This window comes from Euphorbia lathyris, chromosome 4 (assembly GCF_963576675.1).
Source record: "Euphorbia lathyris chromosome 4, ddEupLath1.1, whole genome shotgun sequence".
In the NCBI taxonomy this organism is placed as follows: Eukaryota; Viridiplantae; Streptophyta; class Magnoliopsida; order Malpighiales; family Euphorbiaceae; genus Euphorbia; species Euphorbia lathyris.
The window spans coordinates 43,953,907-43,974,429 of NC_088913.1; the positions used below are offsets into that span (position 1 = coordinate 43,953,907).

A 20,523-nucleotide genomic window follows, 5' to 3' on the forward strand; every position below is an offset into this window, starting at 1 on the left:
CATGCCATGCCACATTAATATATTGTATTATATATTGTATTAATATATTGTATTATATATCTATATATATATTATTTATATACTATGTCATCCGGTCTGACCAATTCAATCCGAGCCATCCGATCCGACCAAGTGATCCGTGACCCAACTATAAATTCGGTTTGATATCCGGCCGGGTTCTGACAACATTGGTATTTTGACAATTCTTGACTAAAAATAACAGATGTGGTAGTCAAAGTAAAACATTAACATCAAATATTTGAGTATTAAAAAACGTGTTAAAAGAGAAGAAAGTGGTCATTAAACACATTAGTACTTAATTTACGATTGTTGCACATCTTTCAACTAAAGGCATGCCAATGATGAAGTTCTTGGTCTCTTTATGTAATTTCATTTTCTGAAATTCTTCATTTGTGATGTGCACATTTATTTTATGAGGATAACAATTTCTATTAAATGGATGATGGTTAAAGAATTTAATACATAACGTGTAAATACTCATTTATAGGGTATTTATCAATGTGATTCATGTATTTTATTTTTGAGTGTAACCTATAGGCCAAGTGGAAGATTGTAGCCATCCGAGCTTTATTTTTCATTAAAATTTAATTTTTATTTAATTAATAAAATTGACAACTCATTAGGTGATTCTTAGTTTCACCGTTAGTAAGTTATGATAGATTATTAGAAGTTGGTAGAACTAGAATTATTAGTTGGAGGTATGTAAATTTCATTCTTCTCGCATTTTATATACATAAAACATTTGTACACTATAATATGCAAATTCCTTTGGAAGAGATTTCTCTAAAAAAAATTAGTAACTGTCCAGGCAGGACTGCAAGTCGAGCTTGCATCTTAAATTCAGAAAAAAACAAAACATTGCCATGCATTCTTCATCTGCTAGAGGCAGCATATCCAGTTTCACACCATAAGAATTCTTGCACCTTCTCGCACTTTCTTCTTCTGAGTTTAGGCATCCACTGCATGTGGCTGTCAAAATACCATCACATACTTGTTCTGCTGGGTTTAGCCCATCCATAGCTTCAGTACCCTATCCTTACCACCGGACGCTACCTTCTCGCCATCAGGGCTCCAATCAACAGCATAAACCTAACCAAAACGTCAGAGCTCAATCCACAAGTAATTTAGTATATGATATATGGATCAAATGATTTCTTAGAACTTAAGAGGGGAACTTACCTCATCAGCATGTCCTGGAAGGTCTTGTTTTAACTTCTGCGTTCGTATATCCCAAACCTTGCAAATGAAATATCAGCATCAGAGACATGAAAAATTATCAGACTTAGAAACAAGGCGTAAATTAGACTATAAGATAGGTTATTAAATCCAAAACTCGATAAGAAAATGCCAACAATTGATATGGCTTACCTTAAGCGTGGAGTCTTTACTCCCACTTAAAAGAAGCCTACTGTCAGCAGACCAGCTGTGTGACATTAGGTAAAATAATGATTAGCATTGCAATAAGAGTATAGTATACAGAAATCATACCCACTAGAAGTTGGAACAAGTCAAACCTGATTTGATAAACAGGCCCAACATGTCCCCGAAAAGCAGCAACAAATTTGCCAGTAACTCCATTCCACAGTTTGACTGAACGATCAAATGAAGCACTAGCCATCCATTGCCCATCAGGTGAGAAGTAAACATGATTTACAAGCTGCAGTAACAAACAAGGAATCAAAGACTTGCTAGAGAGTAAAATATTAATACTGTAATATACATGAAATGCCAAGATTCCACTTATCTTTTAAGTTGTCCTTGCATCATCTATTCTACATGAGCATAATATTGACACAATTTGCATTTTCACCAAATAAGCAAATTGCAAGTGTCTCATCAGAGACGAATTATGAATATTTCCACCACATAGAAGTATCATCAAATGTCATGTGATGTAGTGCGAGTAGAAAAACCCAAAACCAAAAAGCACATGAGATAATTGGTAAGTGAGGAGCAGGAAGATACAAGTCCCTGTGCGGACCATCAGATATGGCTCAATCGTCTACTTCATACCTGTTGATGACCTGTCATACGAGTTTTGGGGTGCTTGCTGACTGCAGGCTCCCAGAGAAACATAGTAAAATCATCTGAACCTGAAACTAATCTCTCAGGGCCACTGCCTTTCATTTTGTTGTATCTTTCCAGAGCAACCTAAAAGAATTGTTTCCAATGCTATATGGTTAATAATTGGACACGATAAAGGACTTCTTAAAATGCCAAAACACACTATACATCTAGAAGCACTGAGCACTCATAAATAAATAGGGGCAGACAAAGAAGAGAACCAAAAGGAAAGAAAAAAAAGGAAAAAACTAAAAAACCACCAGGGGGGCAGGGGGGCCTGGAGATAATACTGTATCGAAGTCTCCAGCAGGGACTTGATACCTGTCCAGAGGCTCCAAAAAACCATCCTTATCCTGTATCCCACTCAGATACTTAACCAAGTTGTAAACTTCACAACGGTTCAACATAATGGTAATTAACTTATACTCTAATTCTTGCAACCAATGCCTTATATTACAGTAATAACACTTCCATTGACAACTTGATCAACAATCTAAAAGACTACGGCTCAATCTTGTTTAGCTAAATTAAGAAAATATGCATGTCAATCCAAGTAGAAAATGATATTCGGGAGAATGTTAGTTAAATGCTAGAAATGATCATATAGAGCAAAAATATTTATTACCTTCTTCATTTCTTCTGCTGAAGAATATGTTTTGCCAGTATGATCAAAAGCTCCAGTACGAAGAACATATTCAGTGCTTAAGGCAAGAGAATTAACCCAATGTCCATGACCCTAGAACAAATACCACAAAAAAAGGAGCAGGCAAAAAAAAGCCAAAACTATATGATAATCCTTGGGCATAGAGAAAATGCAGGAGACATGATAATTTAACTAAAACATGTGAAGTAGCAGTTCTGTGCACCAAACAGAGTTAAATCTGAGAAACATTGAAAACAGTTATTATGTACAATTACCTTCAGTTCACGAATTAACTTTCCCTGCGTTGTCTCCCAGACTTTGATAGTACAATCTTGTGAGCTGCAAATATAGAAAAATACTATTAGCCAATAAGAATAACTAAAGGATAGGTGAGATTTAAGAGTTTAGAATTTAGTTTACAAGGAAAAGATAATAATTTGGACCAATCCATAATCGTAAGAATGATCAGTATATAAGCCACTTCAACAGAACAGAAAATTCCAAATGGTTGGAGGGAGAAAAAAAAAATTGTACTTTTCTTGTAGTCTTCAATGTTTCTTATAAGTTAAAATGTGAAATAAGAATTAGTTTGATGACTGGATTTAATTCAGCTATTCAGACCATAAGATTCAATTTGTTTTTTGAAAAAGGAATTTGTAATTCAACAGACTCTAGCCTTCATTCTCTATATACATATTCCAAGGTCAGGGTATCACTATGAATCCTCAATCTTTCGAGGCCCACTACAGTAAGATGATAAGCACACTCTTCTACGCTTAGTAACTCAAGGTATTATGTTACAGCCAAAAGCAGACTAATATTATCTCTAGGCTAGGTTGAAATCAGACACCAATTTGGAATCATGTTGGGACTCAAACTTTGATCTGAGCAAATACTTTATAAATGAACAATTGGAGACCAGGACATTAACATTCAGAAGGTAAGCAACTGTTTGGCCCAAAAAGAAGTCAACAATTTGAAATTTCTAAGGGATAAGGTACCAAAATGGCCTCAAGGTTTTTGGGTTAGTGCCAATTTAGCCCCAACATACAAAATAGCATCACTTTAGCCTCAACATTTGTGAAATGGTACCAAGTTAGCCCAGGGCAACGAAACTTGGGGCTAAAATGGTACCATTTTCCAAACATTGAGGCATCAAGTTCTGTTATTCAGGGCTAAATTGGTACCATTTCACAAATATTGAGGCTTAAAAGGTGCTATTTTGTAGGTTGGGGTTAAATTAACACTTCCCCAAAAACCTTGAGGCCATTTTGGTACCTTATCCCAATTTCTAATGAAGGAATGGTTATCATAAAAATCTTATTTCAGTGTAAAAGTAGGAGGAAAGAAAAATGTGTACCCTGTATAGATTACTCCGTCTCCACCCCATTTTACACAAGTTATTGCAAGGGTGTGACCAATGAGACTAATAACACATTTTTTTAAAGAGATGTCCCATATGCGTGCATCACCATCTTTGCTAGCACTCACAAACCGACGGCATGGAGCACTCGAGTGGACTGGTTCCCAAGAGATACCAGTAATCCACTTCTTGTGGCCCTAGCACAAAGAAAACTCCAATAATTAGTGCCAAAATCTTATTTTTGACAGCAAATCAACTAAAAGACTTAATAAAATACACTATGATAATTTGAAATATGCTCATTTGACAGAGCGATTTCAATTTGAGAGGAGATAAACAAAATTTATGCAAGTCTAGGAAAACGAGCTCTTGTGAAGAATATCAACTAAAGGATCATTTGGAATCCCTAAGACGGGACATGCTTTGAGAGCACAATTGTAGCAAACCTAAATAGCTACTGTATATGTTGGATAAGAATGGTCAGTGATTTAGGTAGAAACTTTACCATAAGTGCATTCCCTAATGGTTTTCCTGTCTGAGGATCCCAACATTGAAGCTCTCCAGCCTTGCTCCCACTTACCAGATACTTACCATCTGGTGACCATGCAATGCAAAGAACCCAATTCTTGTGTCCTGAACCAAAGAGCTATTTACACTTCATATAATAAATAGCAAGGTAATGAATGCAACAGGTGCTCATCCATATAAAACTAAACTTAGCCACTAATCCCAACCCATAAAACACAATTGACCAATCAAGAAGCTCTAGCACACACGCACAAACAGATGAAAGCCCATTCTCTTTGCAAAAAATGCAACACCAACCAATCAGCAAAAGCAATATGTCAAATCATTAGGCATAGGGAAGCACCTCATTTGTAAATATAATAAATCTTAAGATTCAGAACTGTAACCACACAAGGGTTATTTGAAAGTATGTTTTGTTATATTGTTCAAAGGTATTACAAGATATATATATACAATCAACAATTAATTCCTAACTCCTTACTTCCCACCTACTTACTTAAATGCCAACTACTAACTATATCTAATTAATACTGTAACACTCCCCCTCAAGCTGGAGCATAGATATTTATCATGCCCAGCTTGTTACAAATATGATTGATTCGAGTTCCTGGTAAAGCCTTGGTGAACACATCTGCTAATTGACTTCCGGTTCTGACATGTGGAGTTGCGATTGTACCATCCTCCAACTTCTCTCGAGTAAAATGACAGTCAACTTCTATATGCTTCGTTCTTTCATTAAACACATAGTTATTTGCAATATAGATAGTTGCTTTGTTATCACAGTATAACTTCATTGGTTTTATCTGGTCAAACCCAATTTCGCCAAGTAGACGACGTAACCACACAAGTTCACACGTAGCCTGTGCCATAGCTCGGTATTCAGATTCAGCACTGGATCTAGAAACTATACTTTGCTTCTTACTCTTCCATGAAACTAGATTTCCCCCAACAAATACACAGTATCCAGTAGTAGAGCGTCTGTCTGACAAATCTCCAGCATAGTCTGCATCAGTGAAGCCTTCTGCGATGTGATGTCCATGATTTTGATATAACAAGCCTCGTCTAGGAGCTCCCTTTAGATACCTTAGGATGTGAGTAACAGCATCCCAATGCATTTTCCTAGGTGAGGACATGAATTGACTTACCACACTCACAGGAAAAGAAATGTCAGGACGAGTAATTGTGAGATAATTCAGTTTGCCAACAATTCTCCTGTATTTCTCAGGTTCTTTGAGTAAGTCACCATCATCAGACTTCAACTTCACATTGGGCACCATTGGAGCATCACACGTCTTTCCCTCAATTAGACCTGCATCTTTCAACATATCTTGTTTATTTTCTCTGATTTAAACAAATTCCTTTCCTGCTGCGAGATACCTCTATTCCCAAGAAGTATTTCAAAGGACCAAGATCCTTTGTCTGGAAGCAAGTACCAAGGAACTTCTTCAACTCCTTAATCCGAGCAACAGCACTTCCAGTAATTATGATATCATCAACATACACAACCAGTAGAATGCATCCAGAGCTAGAACTGAAGTAGAAAACAAAGGATCATATGCACTTCTGTGTAAGCCGAATTCCATTACTGCGGCACTGAATTTACCAAACCATGCACGAGGAGATTGCTTCAAACCATACAGAGACTTTCTTAATCTGCACACCTTTCCAGACTCCCCCTGAGCAACAAAGCCAGGAGGTTGCTCCATATAAACCTCTTCATTCAGGTCACCGTGCAAGAAAGCATTTTTAACGTCCAGTTGATGAAGCTCCCAATTGTAAGTGGCAGCTAAAGAAATGAACAGACGTACAGAGGTGAGTTTGGCAACAGGAGAGAAAGTATCGAAATAATCAAGACCATAAGTCTGAGCATAGCTTTTAGCAACCAAGCGAGCCTTCACTCGAGCAACGGTACCATCAGGATTCATCTTAACAGTCCAGATCCACCGAGCACCAATTTTCTTCCGATCTTTTGGTAAGTCCACAAGGTCCCAAGTGTGATTTTGTTCGAGTGCCGTCAGTTCTTCTTTCATTGCCTCTAGCCAATCAGGATGATCCATAGCCTTTGAAATGGATTTTGGAACTGCAATGGAATCTAAGGTAGCTACAAAACACTTGGAAGGGGGTGATAAGGCATTATAAGAAACAAAGGAGGAGATAGGGTAAGTGCAAGACCTTGTACCTTTCCGAAGAGCAATAGGGAGATCAAGACTGGGTTCAGATGAAGGTGTAGGATCTGGAGCCGAAAAAGATGAGGTATCATTGGTGACTGGTCCTGGAGCAGGTGCCGTAACCGCAAGCTGCACACGCCTAGAATAAACGTGACAAATAGGAGGACGAGGGACAACCTGTTCACTTACAGTATAGATCAAAAAATCATCATCAGATGTATCAGCAGGAAAAGAGGGTGAAGGGGAAGATGGACGGAAGAAAGACGTATTCTCAAAGAACGTGACATCGGCCGACACAAGATAGCGTCCCAAGGATGGAGAGTAACAACGGTACCCTTTTTGACTTCGAAAATATCCCAAAAAGACACACTTGAGAGATTTGGGGTCAAGTTTGGAGACTTGAGGACGAATATCGTGTACAAAACAAGTACACCCAAAAATACGAGGGGCAAGAGAAAATAAAGATTGAGAAGGAAACAGGATAGAGTATGGAATCTGACCCTGAAGAACAGCGAACGACATACGATTGATGAGGTAACAGGCAGTGGAAACAGCATTTGCCCAGAACATTTTCGGGACTTGCATTTGGAACATGATAGCCCGGGTGACTTCAAGTAAGTGGCGATTCTTCCTTTCAGCTACACCATTCTGTTGTGGTGTAACAACACATGACGTTTGATGAATAATACCATGTTGGAGAAGGTATGACTGAAAAGTACTGGATAAGTATTCTTTGGCATTGTCACTTCGCAAAATACAGATATTTTTATTAAATTGAGTTTTAATCTCAGCATGAAAAGCACAAAAAACTGTAAATAAATCTGAACGGTGCTTCAAATGATAAAGCCATGTAACTCGAGAAAAATCATCCACAAAAGTCACAAAATAACGATAACCAAGTTTAGAAACAATCTCTGATGCACGGACACGCCATAGACCCAGCGTATCCCGTGTCGGATACGTATCCGATACGGACACGGCCGGAAACGCCAGGGACACGGTGTCGGGGCCGTGTCCGTAATATCGGAAAGTTGGACACGCGTATCAGTGAAGGATACGCGTGTCCTAGGCAAAAAAAAACATGCGCTTCTTCAAATGTCAAATTAAAACCTACGATTCTTCAAATTCAAATTACAGCCGTTCAACTTCACCGATCGTCGTTATAGTTGATAGATTTGGAGAGCCAGAAACTCCAAAGGACAGGGGGAATTAATGCCAGAAGAAACTCCTAATTAATACAAAAACTCTCAAACTTCTCCATCCATCTATATAAATAGGGCTGCTAATTATTTAGTTATATTACAAAAAATCATATATATAAATATATTTTTAATATTTATAAATGTGCCCCAATATTTTTAATATTTACACGTGTCCCCCACGTATCCGTGTCTTGTGTTTTATAGAAACGACGTTTCCTGTATCCGTGTCCGTGTCGGATACCGTATCCGTGTCCGGGCAACATAGGAAACAATAGGACAAGGACCCCACACATCAGTGTGAACTAAATCAAAGACAGACTCAACACGTTTATTTATTCGAGGAGAATATGGGACACGATGGTGCTTAGCAAACTAACATGCTTCACACTCCAAAATAGAGTTCCTTGGAAGACTCGGACACATTTTCTGCAAGACAGGAAGAGATGGATGACCAAACTGACAATGAAGCTGCAACAGAGAGGAGCTTGTACAGGCAATTGGTCTTGGCACCGCTTCAATGGAGTCAAGAACATACAACCCATTCACCAGTTTCCCTCTACCAATATTCTGTTTCGTCCCAAGATCCTGAAAAAGGCAATAATTTGGGAAGAAAACAACACAACAATTAAGGGCTTTGGTGAGTTGACTAACAGATAACAGATTAAAAGGAAATTGAGAAAAACATAAAACAGATGATAAAGAGATTTTGGAGGTAAGATGAGCAGTTCCATGACCATTTACAGAAGCGGTGGCTCCATTAGCTAAAGTAACAGATGGCAGAGTGGTATTAGAGTCAAAAGAAGAAAGAATACCTGTGTTACCAGTCATGTGATCGGTAGCACCAGAATCAATAACCCAACTACGGGATGAGGTGGAGAGACAAGCAGCCCGATTACCTGTATTAGCCAAAGCAGTAGTAGCGGACTGGGAGGCACCATGATCAAGAGACAGTTGCTGAAGTCGAGCATATTCATCAACAGAGATAGTGACAGTAGGAGTAGAAGACGAAGATTGAGGGGATGGTAGGATACCATCACCAGCAGCAATGTGAGCAAACTTCCGATTGGTACTTTTCTGAGGCCGACCATGTAGCTTCCAACAGTTCTTCTTAATATATCCTTCTTTACCGCAATGATGGCATAACTGAGGACCACTTTGAGAGATACGGTGAGTAGAAGAATTCTGAGGACCACTTTGAACTCCATGTGTCGCATTGCTCACCAGAGCCATTGTCTCTTGAGACATCACATCAGACGTCTTTTCAATATCCTTACACACGGGAAGAAGTCGACCATAGAGGTCAGCAAAAGAGGGAAGTGTCCCACTGGTCAATATCTGGCTGCGTGCTATTTCAAATTCAGGACTAAGACCCTCCAGAAATCCAAGAACAAATATACGATCATCATCCTCTTGCATCTGCTTAACATCAGCTGTCATAGGAAATCGAGACCGCTTCTCCTCACAAATCTGCTTACATTCATTATAATACTGAAAGAAGGTGCAGCCCTTTCTCTGAGGACGATAATATGAAGACAGCAAGTTATGAATATGGGTCAAGTCTTGTTTACTAGCATACATAGACTCTAAGTATTCCCACATTTCTTTGACAGTATCACAATGAGTCACAATGTCATCAATAGTAGAGTCCAAAGTATTCTGAATCAGATTAAACAGTTTATAGTCTACCATCATCCATTTCTTCCTACTTCCCTGATCATCTCTAGGTGGAGGATTATTACTCAAATGATCCCCCAAATCAACACTATTAATGTACCGAGTAATAGTACGTTTCCACTGAGTGTAATCCTTAACTCCAGTTAATTTTCTGTCCGTAATTCGAGTGGTACCAACAGTAATTTCAGTCATGACTTTCTTATTCATTTCCTCACTCGTTGTCAATCCAAGCAAATGACAGTTACCACCAAAAATTCAAAGAACAGTAAAGGCACTACTGATAATTTTAACAGGACCAAGATAAAGTAGGGCAAATATAGCAACCTCTATTGAAAAGAAAAATCAGATCAGGAAAAAATGGGACAAACCGAACACAAGTCGGAGTAACCACAAAGGAGACTGACCGGAGTTACCACAAGGAGAATCTAACCACACAGACAGGTCGGAGATACCGAGGTGAGGCTGGGGGAAGAAAAACGGCGGCGAACGAAGCAGCCATGCGCCCTCACGCGCCGGCGAGTGGGCGGCGCGTGAGCCCTACACGCGACTCTTCTGGTTGCCGGAAAGTTGCGACTCGGCAGATCGGCGGCAGGGGAATCCGATGGAGGGGGCGGTGAGATAAACGGAGATGTTGGAAAACTCGACTTCCAACCCGGACCACCGTTAACCAGTTCAAACTCAGAGACCTAATTTACTAAAGCCAAAAATAGTTGGCTCTGATACCATGTAACCACACAAGGGTTATTTGAAAGTATGTTTTGTTATATTGTTCAAAGGTATTACAAGATATATATATACAATCAACAATTAATTCCTAACTCCTTACTTCCCACCTACTTACTTAAATGCCAACTATTAACTATATCTAATTAATACTGTAACAAGAACTAACAATCGGTCCAAATAAAATGGTTTGTAAAACATGCGATCAGAATCTGAAAAGCTGCGATATCACCATTTTTGTTCTTAAGACACGTGTTTCATGTTGTTTGGTTCAAAGGAAGAAAGGAGAAAGGATACATAATTTGACTTAGCATTACTGTAGGCAATTTTCCTCCCTTTTTCCTTTCCCCCATGTGTGTGTGTGTATCCAAACACGGGCCAAGTCAATGTAGATGTTTCCAACCAACAATATGTCCTAGACAATGAGAGAATGCATCCTAGAACCCAAACCTGTACATGTAAACATTGGTGTTTGGGTATTAAGATCCCATATACGAACAGTGGTATCCCCTGAGCCACTAGCCAACTGCCGCCCATCAGGACTAAAAGCAACAGAGAGAACAGCTTCTGCGTGGCCTGCAGTTAAAACAGCAACAAAGTTAAGAAAATGACAGAAAATCAGACGCTGATGACTTAACCTATACACACTATGAAAGAACAATGAATGATGCCCTGCAAAAATGAACCATCGCCACATAGGAAGGATTAACCTTAAAAGAAAATTGAAATTGATCTGCTGGTTTCTGCATAAGTAATACATTTGATTGTTCAATAAAATTCTCAACTTCGGACTTCGAATGAAGTTTCAGATAATGTAAGTAAATTTTTCAAAAATTCCATCTGAATAAAGTAAATTCACCAGCTTATATGTATTTATGGTGTGCAATATTTCCATCAGCATTGGATCTTAGGTTTTATAAAGATGCCTAATTTCTCTCTACTCAAGAAATAAAAAGATGAACTGCTGGGATTCTAATATTCACAAGTGTATGATTGTCTGATTTAAGACTTCAACGATAATTTTGCAGGCCTCTTTGCTTTAATTATACGACTGTACTGCTATGTCACTTCAGGCTTTATGCAGTACAGCCATCACCATCCATCTCGATCCCTAAAACCCTCTCATTTAGCATTAAACAGATAATAAGTCCAGTTTTTTTTTTAATATTTTTATTGCACTTACTTACAAAGATCAAATGTGCAGCAATTGCATATTCAGAAACTAAAAAAAATAAACAGGCATTATGGGAGTAATATTTCAAAATCCAGAAGTTTGCCATGTTAAGAGGATAGTCAAGTACCACCAAGAATTAGTAAGACATATGGAGTTCATGCTATGAGTTAATGAAGTTGCTAATCCAGAAGGAAAAAAATATCATACCAGCTATGGTTGCTGTACAAAGATTGACTGGGCGGATCCGAAAAACAGCCTGAGGTTGATAAACAATGGAAAGTACCTTCTCCACAGAAACTGAAAATTTTGAGCACATATGTTAAAAACTAACAAACTTATCTCAAGCCCCCCACACAAAAAACACAAAAAAAAAGGTAGAACCGAAGCTCACTAACCTTTGTTTTTCTGTAAGTAAGTTTCAAGAGGAACAAGAAGCTCCTGATCTGATATGTAAAAAGAATACGGAAATTTCTCTTCCTGAACACAACCAGTATACAGATTTTATGAACCTTCTGGGTTTCTTCTGGTTTCCATTATAACAGTAATACATAATTTTGCAACATATAAGTAACCCCTAAAGCATTTGAAACATACATGAAGACATTAATTATACTTTTCAGAAACAATTCAAGATATTAACATCACGTTTCCATAAACAAAAAAGCTATTAATTATCCACTCAATTGCTGACCAGAGATTCAGTTGTTTTTCTTATCATATCAAGGAGTTGGAACTTACATTATGAAGAAGCTTATTAACGATTTGTTGAAGCTGTTGGGGGCCGGCGTTCTGCGGAAGATACAAGGGAGCTCCCAAAACTGCCCCTTCGCGGTCGGCGAATTGACACATAACATTATTCACTGGTTCCACCTCCATTTTCAGTTTTCTTGCTAATAAAATTAAAGTTTAATGTGTATGTACAAATTGAGAGCTCTCAAGTTTGGTAACAAGGGAGGTTTTGGCTTTCTGGGTTCTGGTAAGCGATGTACACTGATGAAAGGAGGAACTAGGAACTAGGGTTTCTCAAGGGTTTAAAAAGTTGGGAGTTTTAATAGAGGACCGCGATGTTATTTATTACTCCACCAAATTAGTTTTTTCCCTAAATATAAGTCATTCTAGGATTCCAATGCTTATTACCTAATAGTGATATGAGAGAGAATTATTTTTTGTATTAGTACATGTATTTTTTAATATTCCAATGCTTATTGCCCAATAGTGACATGAGAGAGAATTTTTTTAGTTAACCAATATATTTCTTAATTTGTGTGAAATGCCCTAGAATGACTTATATAATGGAATGGAGGGAGTACTTAATTTCTTTATTTATTAGTACTTAATCATTTAATTTCGTACACGAATTTTCACATGCACCTTAATGAGTAAGTGAATTTGCTCATTCACCGTTAAATATAGACTTATTAAATCTAAGACTCATGATGTTTTGAATTTCCATCTTAAGATTCTCATAAGCCTAGATCTAACCGTGAATGAGCAAATTCTACATGCTCGTTAAGGTGCATGTGATCAAGACTGTCGTTTCGTATTCAATAATTTATCATTATTTATTATAATTATTATTATTTATATATAATTTATTATTATTATTTATAATATATATAATTTATTAAATATCTCAATTACATTTTAATTGTTTTTAATCATTTTCATTAACTTTATCAGCATCGTCATCTTCATTCTCCACTCCCATTTTATTTCCCGCTCCCACTTCATTCTCCGCTAGACGTAATTGAATGGAAATTTGTATTTGAATATAAATTTGTATTCATATGGAAATTTGTATTTATATGAAAATTTGTATTTGCATTTAATTTCATAGGTTGTAAATTGTATATAAATTTGTGTTTGTATGTAATTTGTATTGTTAATTAAAATTAGACTCGTCTATACTATACATAATAGCTGAAGCAGAGAGAAATAAGGAGAAGTGTTTTAGAGGCATTTTTGATGAGTTGTCAACGTAGTAAAAAATCTATACTATACATAATAGCGGAAGCAGAGAGAAATGAGGAGACGTGTTTTAGAGGCCTTTTTGATGAGTTGTCAACGTAGTAAAAAATCAAAATTAAAAAGATTTAATTAATTAAAAATAACCGATTTATATTTATAATATATTAAACAATTATACTATACATAATAGCGGAAGCAGAGAGAAATGAGGAGAAGTGTTTTAGAAGCCTTTTTTATGAGTTGTCTACGTAGTAAAAAATCAAAATTAAAAAGATTTAATTAATTAAAAATACTATCCCATTAATTAGAATAATAAAAGAAAATAAGAGTTACATGAAGATGAAAAAACACAAAGCAAAAGTAATCCAAAAGCCACAAATAAACTTCTATATAAAGTTTGATAGATAGTATTCCACCATTATATTTATTGGTCATGATAGATAGTATTCTGAAGGTAATTATTCGATTTTTTTCATATATTGTAGTTATTTTGTTCTCAATTTTGGTGTTGTTATATTTTTTATTAAACAATAGTTGTTATAGTTTCATCATTCATATCTATTTCTGTTGTTACCCAGGTTCTATACCTCTCGCTACCTTATCCATGTTTTCTTTTTTATTTGTCTTTCTTTCCAAACTGAAATCTCCAATTGAAGAAATCCGATAAAAATAGAAGATTCATGGACGGTAATTATTCGATTTTTTTTATATGTTGTAGTTATTTTGTTCTCAAATTTGTTTAATATATTATAAATATAAATATGTTATTTTTAATTCATCAAGGCCTTTTTTATGAGTTGTCTACGTAGTAAAAAATCAAAATTAAAAGGATTTAATTAATTAAAAAGAACCGATTTATATTTATAATATATTAAACAATTACTATCCCATTAATTAGAATAATAAAAGAAAATAAGAGTTACATGAAGATGAAAAAACACAAAGCAAAGGAAATCCAAAAGCCCCAAATAAACTTCTATATAAAGTTTGATAGATAGTATTCCACCATTATATTTATTGGTCATGATAGATAGTATTCTGAAGGTAATTATTCGATTTTTTCATATATTATAGTCATTTTGTTCTCAATTATGGTGTTGTTATATTTTTTATTATTAAACAATAGTTGTTATAATTTCATCATTCATATCTATTTCTGTTGTTACCCAGGTTCTATACCTCTCGCTACCTTATCCATGTTTTCTTTTTTATTTGTTTTTTTTTCCAAACTGAAATCTCCAATTGAAGAAATCCGATAAAAATAGAAGATTCATGGACAACTAAAATCGGGAAACACAAAGGTGTCAAAAATTACAAAAAATTCTTATGTTTTTCGAGGTAATTATTCGATTTTTTTCATATGTCATAGTTATTTTTGTTCTCAAATGTGTTGTTTTTTATTTTTATTAAGCAATAGTTGTTATAGTTTCATATTCCAGAGATGAAATTCCACTTCTGTCGTTATCCAGGTTCCATATCTCTCGCTACCTTATCCATGTTTTCTTTTTTATTTGTCTTTTATTTTTCAAAATGAATAAACTAAAGATTTTGTATATTTGCATTCTTTTTTAGTATATGTTGTTAGGTGCTATCGTTTCGATTATTAGGTCTAACTAAAATTTAGATTTTCGGTTTTATATGAACTCAATTGTTAGCTTTAATTGAAGTTAAATTGATTTTTCTAATTCGGAACCTGTTGAAATCCACTCATTTTTTTAGTTTGAGTTTATCTAACCGATATGAATTGTATTTTTTATTTTCATGCATTTTGGTACAAATAGATATAAAGTTTCACACAATAGTTGTTCATTGAAGTTTGAGACATATTGAAGAATATATTGAAGAGGTATTGAAATATTATACTTACAATGAAGTTTATTTTAATTATAAATTATGTTATATTATTATTATTATTATTATCAAGGAGTTATTTTTTTCCAGTTCTCTCGACAAAGAGATTGTAAGCGTCTAATACATTCGATAAGATGTTTATTCTCGAAAAATTTGGATTATGCCAGATACGAATTCAAAATGAAGGTAAATAAAAATAAATTTTGATGCTCAAAATCCAAAAATTGTACATTAATTATGGGATATTGAGATAATTGCTTTTGCAACATTGATTATATAGTTTTTAACTATTATATTGTGGTTTGTAAAAAATTGTTAGTATTTCAAGAGTTTTTTTTTTTTGTAATGAGTGGTTACAATTGCAATTTAATTCTATTTAACTAAAATTAATTTATTAACTTAATACTTCATTAATAAAAAAATAAAAAATTTAATTAATGGGAAAAAAATATTTCCACTCTCATCTTTATATGCTTATATCTTACATTCTCTCTTATTTTTGAAAAAAAAACGAGAGGAAGATAGTTCTTTCATAATTATCTTTTTTGTCCCTTCATTTTTGTTTTCTATTCTTTTGTTTGTTTTTCTTGCTTACGAAATTCAAGAATATATAATTATTAGAAAATATTAATAAAGTCAAATAAGTGATATCTGCGAGCGTGACTGGTATTCTATACAGTGAAAGAATGAAGAACAAGTTGATTGAATGTCTTGATGAGATATTACGAGATAAAAAAATAGGACATATCATCACCTTAAACTGATTCAATTGGATATATTGGGTTATGGTAGCATAATGAATAATTGAATTCGAATACTTGGTGATCACGAAATTCCATCAAGCAAAATGATTATCATCAATATGAATTTGTGACTAATTCTTATGAATTTTATTTTTTTAATATGTAACATATAGAATTGATAAAGTTTCTTCATGTGCAATGTTAGAAAAGTATTGATGATAATAGTTTATAGCATAATATTGATGTTGCTTCCATTTGAACATAGATTGTAATTCTTTTGTATCGTAGATATAATATTTAATTTTAATTATAGTTTAATTCAATTTTTGTTATTTAATTTTAATTGTTGTTTAATTCGATTTTTGTTTAACAAAGATTGTAATTCTTTCGTATCATAGATATAATATTTAATTTTAATTGTAGTCTAATTCAATTTTTGATTTTTTATTATATTCTAATATATTTCTTAATTAATCTCCTATTTTATTATATCAGTATTGTTTCATAAAATTACACTTATCACGCATTCGCGGGTATAGATCGCCATCTGTTGTGATGAGTTCTCCTGCGATCGGTGCCTCACCATTCGTAGACCTAAATAATGCAAGCTCAAGTGACCGGCCGCCCCCTCCCGTCCCACCGGACAAGAGCGGGATCCCTGCATCGATGGGCGCCACACCCGCCCGAGTCTCCTGAAAAGATATTGCCATGTCGAAGACGACCCAATCGCCCCCTCGGATCAGGACGGACCTGTGTGCCGCTGGACTTGTGAAGATTATCATTGATGAAGTTGACCCCCTGGTACCTAGGGTTACGATTGACCCAGAATTAAAACGAAAGCTTGCGAAGCCATGGGAAAAGGCCCTGATTATCAAATTGTTATGAAGGAACATCGGTTATGTGGCTCTTCAGAAAAGGACACTGGAATTATGGACACCAATCGCAGGGGTTAGTATGATGGACTTGGGGGAGGGTTTCCACCTGGTCCAGTTTGACAACGAGTTGGGTAGAGACCATGTAATTAATGATGGGTCGTGGCTCGTACAAGGACATTTACCTCACCATCCGGATATGGTCTGCTGCGTTTTGCCCAACAGACGCGTGCGTGGAGAAGTCGATGGTTTGGGTACGTTTCCCTCAGTTACCTTTACTTTATTATGATGAGGATGTGATTATGGGGCTTGCAGCTTCAATTGGTAAACCGGTTCGTGTCGACGAGAATATAGCGAAGAAAGCAAGAGGTAGATTTGCCCGCGTTTGTGTGGAAGTGGATTTATTGAAACCTTTGATTGCCCAGTTTGACTTGGAAGGCGAAATCCAGCGAGTAGAATACGAAGGACTCCATGTTTCCTGTACCCATTGTGGGCGCTACGGTCACCTTCGCACTGATTGTTGTTGGCCCAGTGCAATCCCTGTCAAGGAAGCCCCTATTACTAGTGCAATGATCCTTGGCAATGATGAAGCAGTGAGGGAGAAGGGCGGATCTGAGGAAACACCGAATGAGGGAAACATGGGACCGGAGGTGGAAAGGGAGACACCAGCCGAGACGTATGGGTCATGGATGATAGTTCCTAGAAAAAGGATGAACAACCTGGCGCCTAGGAAGGGGCAGCAAGGAATGAGCAGAGTGGAAGGGAGAAAAAATCCGATGAATAACCCGTTTGAAAGGCTAGATCAAGACCTGGACCTTACGAAGGGGGATGGTACTTTTAAGGGTTTTGGATACAATCTAGTCGCTGATCAGGAGAAACAAGGGCGGTTGAGGAATGGGGCGAACAAACAGAAGGGAAAGGTGGGGGCTGATAGGGGTCAAAAACCCCTATCTTTGGGTACGGTTTTAGGACGGTTTTTAGCGTTATTTCGTGAATAAGCGAACAATTCTCGCATTTATATGCTTTTATGTGAGTTAGTTAGAAATTGGAAATTTTTTATTAAATTTTCGTTGTTTAGGCTTGTTTTCTGATCATTTTAGGCAAATATGGCCAAAATGGCATGTATGTTATAATTCCGTTATCTTTTATAGCTAATTGATCCGCCAAAAGTCGCACCAAACGGAGCGTTTGCTCAAAATGAGCGATTGGCGGGTCAATTTAGCCTTGAGACTAATGCTATTTGGAGTTTTCGTACATGTGCAGGGATAAGTTTGGGCGAAAGTTACATCATGGGACATCGAGCAACCGCGCGGAGGCATGCAGGGCAAAACCGCTCGTCGGACTGGCCTTTTTAGGCCAGCTCGCCGAGCAGGCCCTCAAGGGCCCGCTCGGGCGAGCTGGCCTGCAAGGGCCAGCTTGCCAAGCAGCGCGCCCTGCTCGGCGAGCTGACCTGCGGGAATTGGTCAAAAATCCCAATTTTGCCCCCATGACTCCACGACCGGTCCCACGACTTCCTACCTGCATAAGGACACGAAATATGTCAGAAAGAGGGCCCGAGCTACGTCTATAAATAGAACTTTTTCATTGTAAATTAGATATCTTTTTTCTTTGTAATTTTCTTAGCTTTCACCTTGAGAAATCCTCTCCACCTCCTCCATATCCTTCAAACCTCCATTGAAGACACCTCCGAAGCTCCGCTCACCGAGGATTGCTCAAGCTCCATCCTTAAGTCCTAGGAAGATGCCTGCATTGGTAGACAGGTTCCCTAAAAGGGATTTTTCTTCTTTTATATTCTGTCTAGCCTCTGATCCATGTTATGGATCCTAGGCTCATTGTATCTTCGTGACAATACTTTTCATCTTTGATATATATTATAGTTTTGTTTATTCAATTGTTTTATTGCTTTAATCTTTGTCTTACGCTTTGTCTGATTGGTTTAACTCATTCGATAATCCCAAAATTAAGTTGGCACATATAGCGAGATGAATCTGACCTAGTCAGTGCCTATAGGATTGAAGACCCTATAGAAGATTAAGCCCAAATTGCTGAGCCTTAGAGCTAGTTTCGGCCTTACAAGGGAATCACGAACTAGGGACCTCAGGAGGATAGGTAGGGTTAATCGCCTCGGACACAAGTGACTTAGATTAGGTTTTAATTCCGTTGTTTAAATAATCTATTTTCATTATCATCGTATCCCTTCATGTTCCTTCGGATAATTACATTGGTAAAAGATCACCTAGGAGTAGTTTAACTTAATTAGGGGTAGAGTAACTTAATTAGGCGTAGAATAACTTAGTTAGAATTAGATAACTTAGCTAGGAGTAGTATAACTCAACCTAGGAGTAGATTAACTTAAGCAAAACCAAACTCAAAACCCCCAAAGCCTAGATAACATCTGAAACCAAGTAGCTTGATACTTGCAGAAATAAATCCTGTGGATGATACCTGGACTTATCCAGAATTTTATTACTTGATAACGACAGGGTACACTTATCCCTTAGTGAGCCTTGCGGTACCGAACGCCGCGAGGCGCATCAGGGGCTCCGGTGAGAAAGGCTATCGGGACCTCGAGCTCGTTACCAATGTTAGAATACTCAAACAGGTTTGCTGAGCTTGCTGAGCGAGATATGGAGATTGAGAGTGGGGTGAGGAGTGTGGTTGAGGAGGTCGGTATTGAAGCCGGTAGAAGAAAACAGACTCGGCTGGACCCTGATGCCAGACAACCCCTGGGAGAAATAGACCTCAATATAACGAATAGCAGAACTATGATACTGAAAGGGAATAGTAGACTGAACCAAAAGCTGAGGGATCGCTCAGCTCTTAGAATTACCAGCAGTGCTGTGAGGGAAGAGGAATCTCCTCTCGCAGGAAACATGAGAAGTTGATCTGTGTGGATCGGGTGGTTTTCCTCAATCTATCTGTAATGAAAGTGGTTGTTTGGAATTGTTTTGGTGCAGGGGGGTCGAGTTTTCAGCGTGCTTTAAGGCACATGGTTAGTGCTCACCGCCCGTCTATTCTTTGCCTCCTTGAAACCCGCATTCCGGGATCGAGAGCTAAAGAGATAGGTAGGAAGATTGGTTTCCAGAATCATGAGCTAGTTGAAGCAGAAGGTTTTAGCGGGGGCATTTGGGTTTTCTAGGATGATTCAGTGGCGAGTGTTATGGTGTTGGAGTGGAATCCTCAATTCCTTCATTGCCGAGTAAGATTTCAGGGTGGTGCCAGACATGGTTCAGAGTTTCTTCTCTCGGTGGTTTATGTCAGACCTCAGATGGCGTTCAAAAGGAAGTTCTTTGAGGACATAAAGCAGCTGGAATCCAGGGTTGATAGACCGTGGGTAATTTGCGGGGACTTTAATTATATTAAGGAAGAAACTGAGAAACAGGGAGATTTAGCCAGAATCCTTAACAGATGTGCTCCGTTTGCTAATTGGATTAATCAGCTGCAGCTTGTGGATTTGGGATTCATAGGGCCACAGTTCACTTGGTACCGAGGATCCTCTCCTCGCACAAGGGTCACTTGTCGACTCGAT

General features: G+C 37.1%; 2 protein-coding genes across 2 annotated transcripts; both read right to left on the reverse strand.

Annotated features, from left to right (window-relative positions):
• Positions 1–778: 778 nt before the first annotated feature.
• On the reverse strand, positions 779–12,600 carry LOC136226080 (notchless protein homolog). The gene is made up of 13 exons (XM_066014375.1): positions 12,299–12,600; positions 11,956–12,037; positions 11,768–11,857; positions 10,837–10,962; positions 4,597–4,724; positions 4,089–4,288; positions 3,004–3,067; positions 2,711–2,821; positions 2,035–2,172; positions 1,536–1,678; positions 1,390–1,444; positions 1,201–1,257; positions 779–1,110 (listed from the first exon to the last, which is right to left on the reverse strand). The coding sequence occupies exons 1-13, from the start codon at positions 12,434–12,436 to the stop codon at positions 1,027–1,029; spliced, it is 1,416 nt and encodes a 471-aa protein (XP_065870447.1). The 5' UTR covers positions 12,437–12,600; the 3' UTR covers positions 779–1,026.
• LOC136226081 (uncharacterized) lies at positions 8,408–10,830 on the reverse strand. The gene is made up of 2 exons (XM_066014376.1): positions 8,802–10,830; positions 8,408–8,574 (listed from the first exon to the last, which is right to left on the reverse strand). Exons 1-2 carry the CDS (start codon positions 9,868–9,870, stop codon positions 8,546–8,548), a joined length of 1,098 nt encoding a protein of 365 aa, XP_065870448.1. The 5' UTR covers positions 9,871–10,830; the 3' UTR covers positions 8,408–8,545.
• Positions 12,601–20,523: the final 7,923 nt, after the last annotated feature.

Excerpts from the sequence above, each read along its gene's own strand:
- LOC136226081 (XM_066014376.1), bottom strand. The coding sequence starts at position 9,870 with ATGAATAAGAAAGTCATGACTGAAATTACTGTTGGTACCACTCGAATT. Across the intron at positions 8,575-8,801 it reads TCACATGACTGGTAACACAG|GATCTTGGGACGAAACAGAA; the intron begins GTATTCTTTCTT and ends TGCCTTTTTCAG.
- LOC136226080 (XM_066014375.1), bottom strand. The coding sequence starts at position 12,436 with ATGGAGGTGGAACCAGTGAATAATGTTATGTGTCAATTCGCCGACCGC. Across the intron at positions 4,725-10,836 it reads ACCAATGTTTACATGTACAG|GACACAAGAATTGGGTTCTT; the intron begins GTTTGGGTTCTA and ends TCTTTGGTTCAG. Across the intron at positions 1,111-1,200 it reads TTCCAGGACATGCTGATGAG|GTTTATGCTGTTGATTGGAG; the intron begins GTAAGTTCCCCT and ends CGTTTTGGTTAG.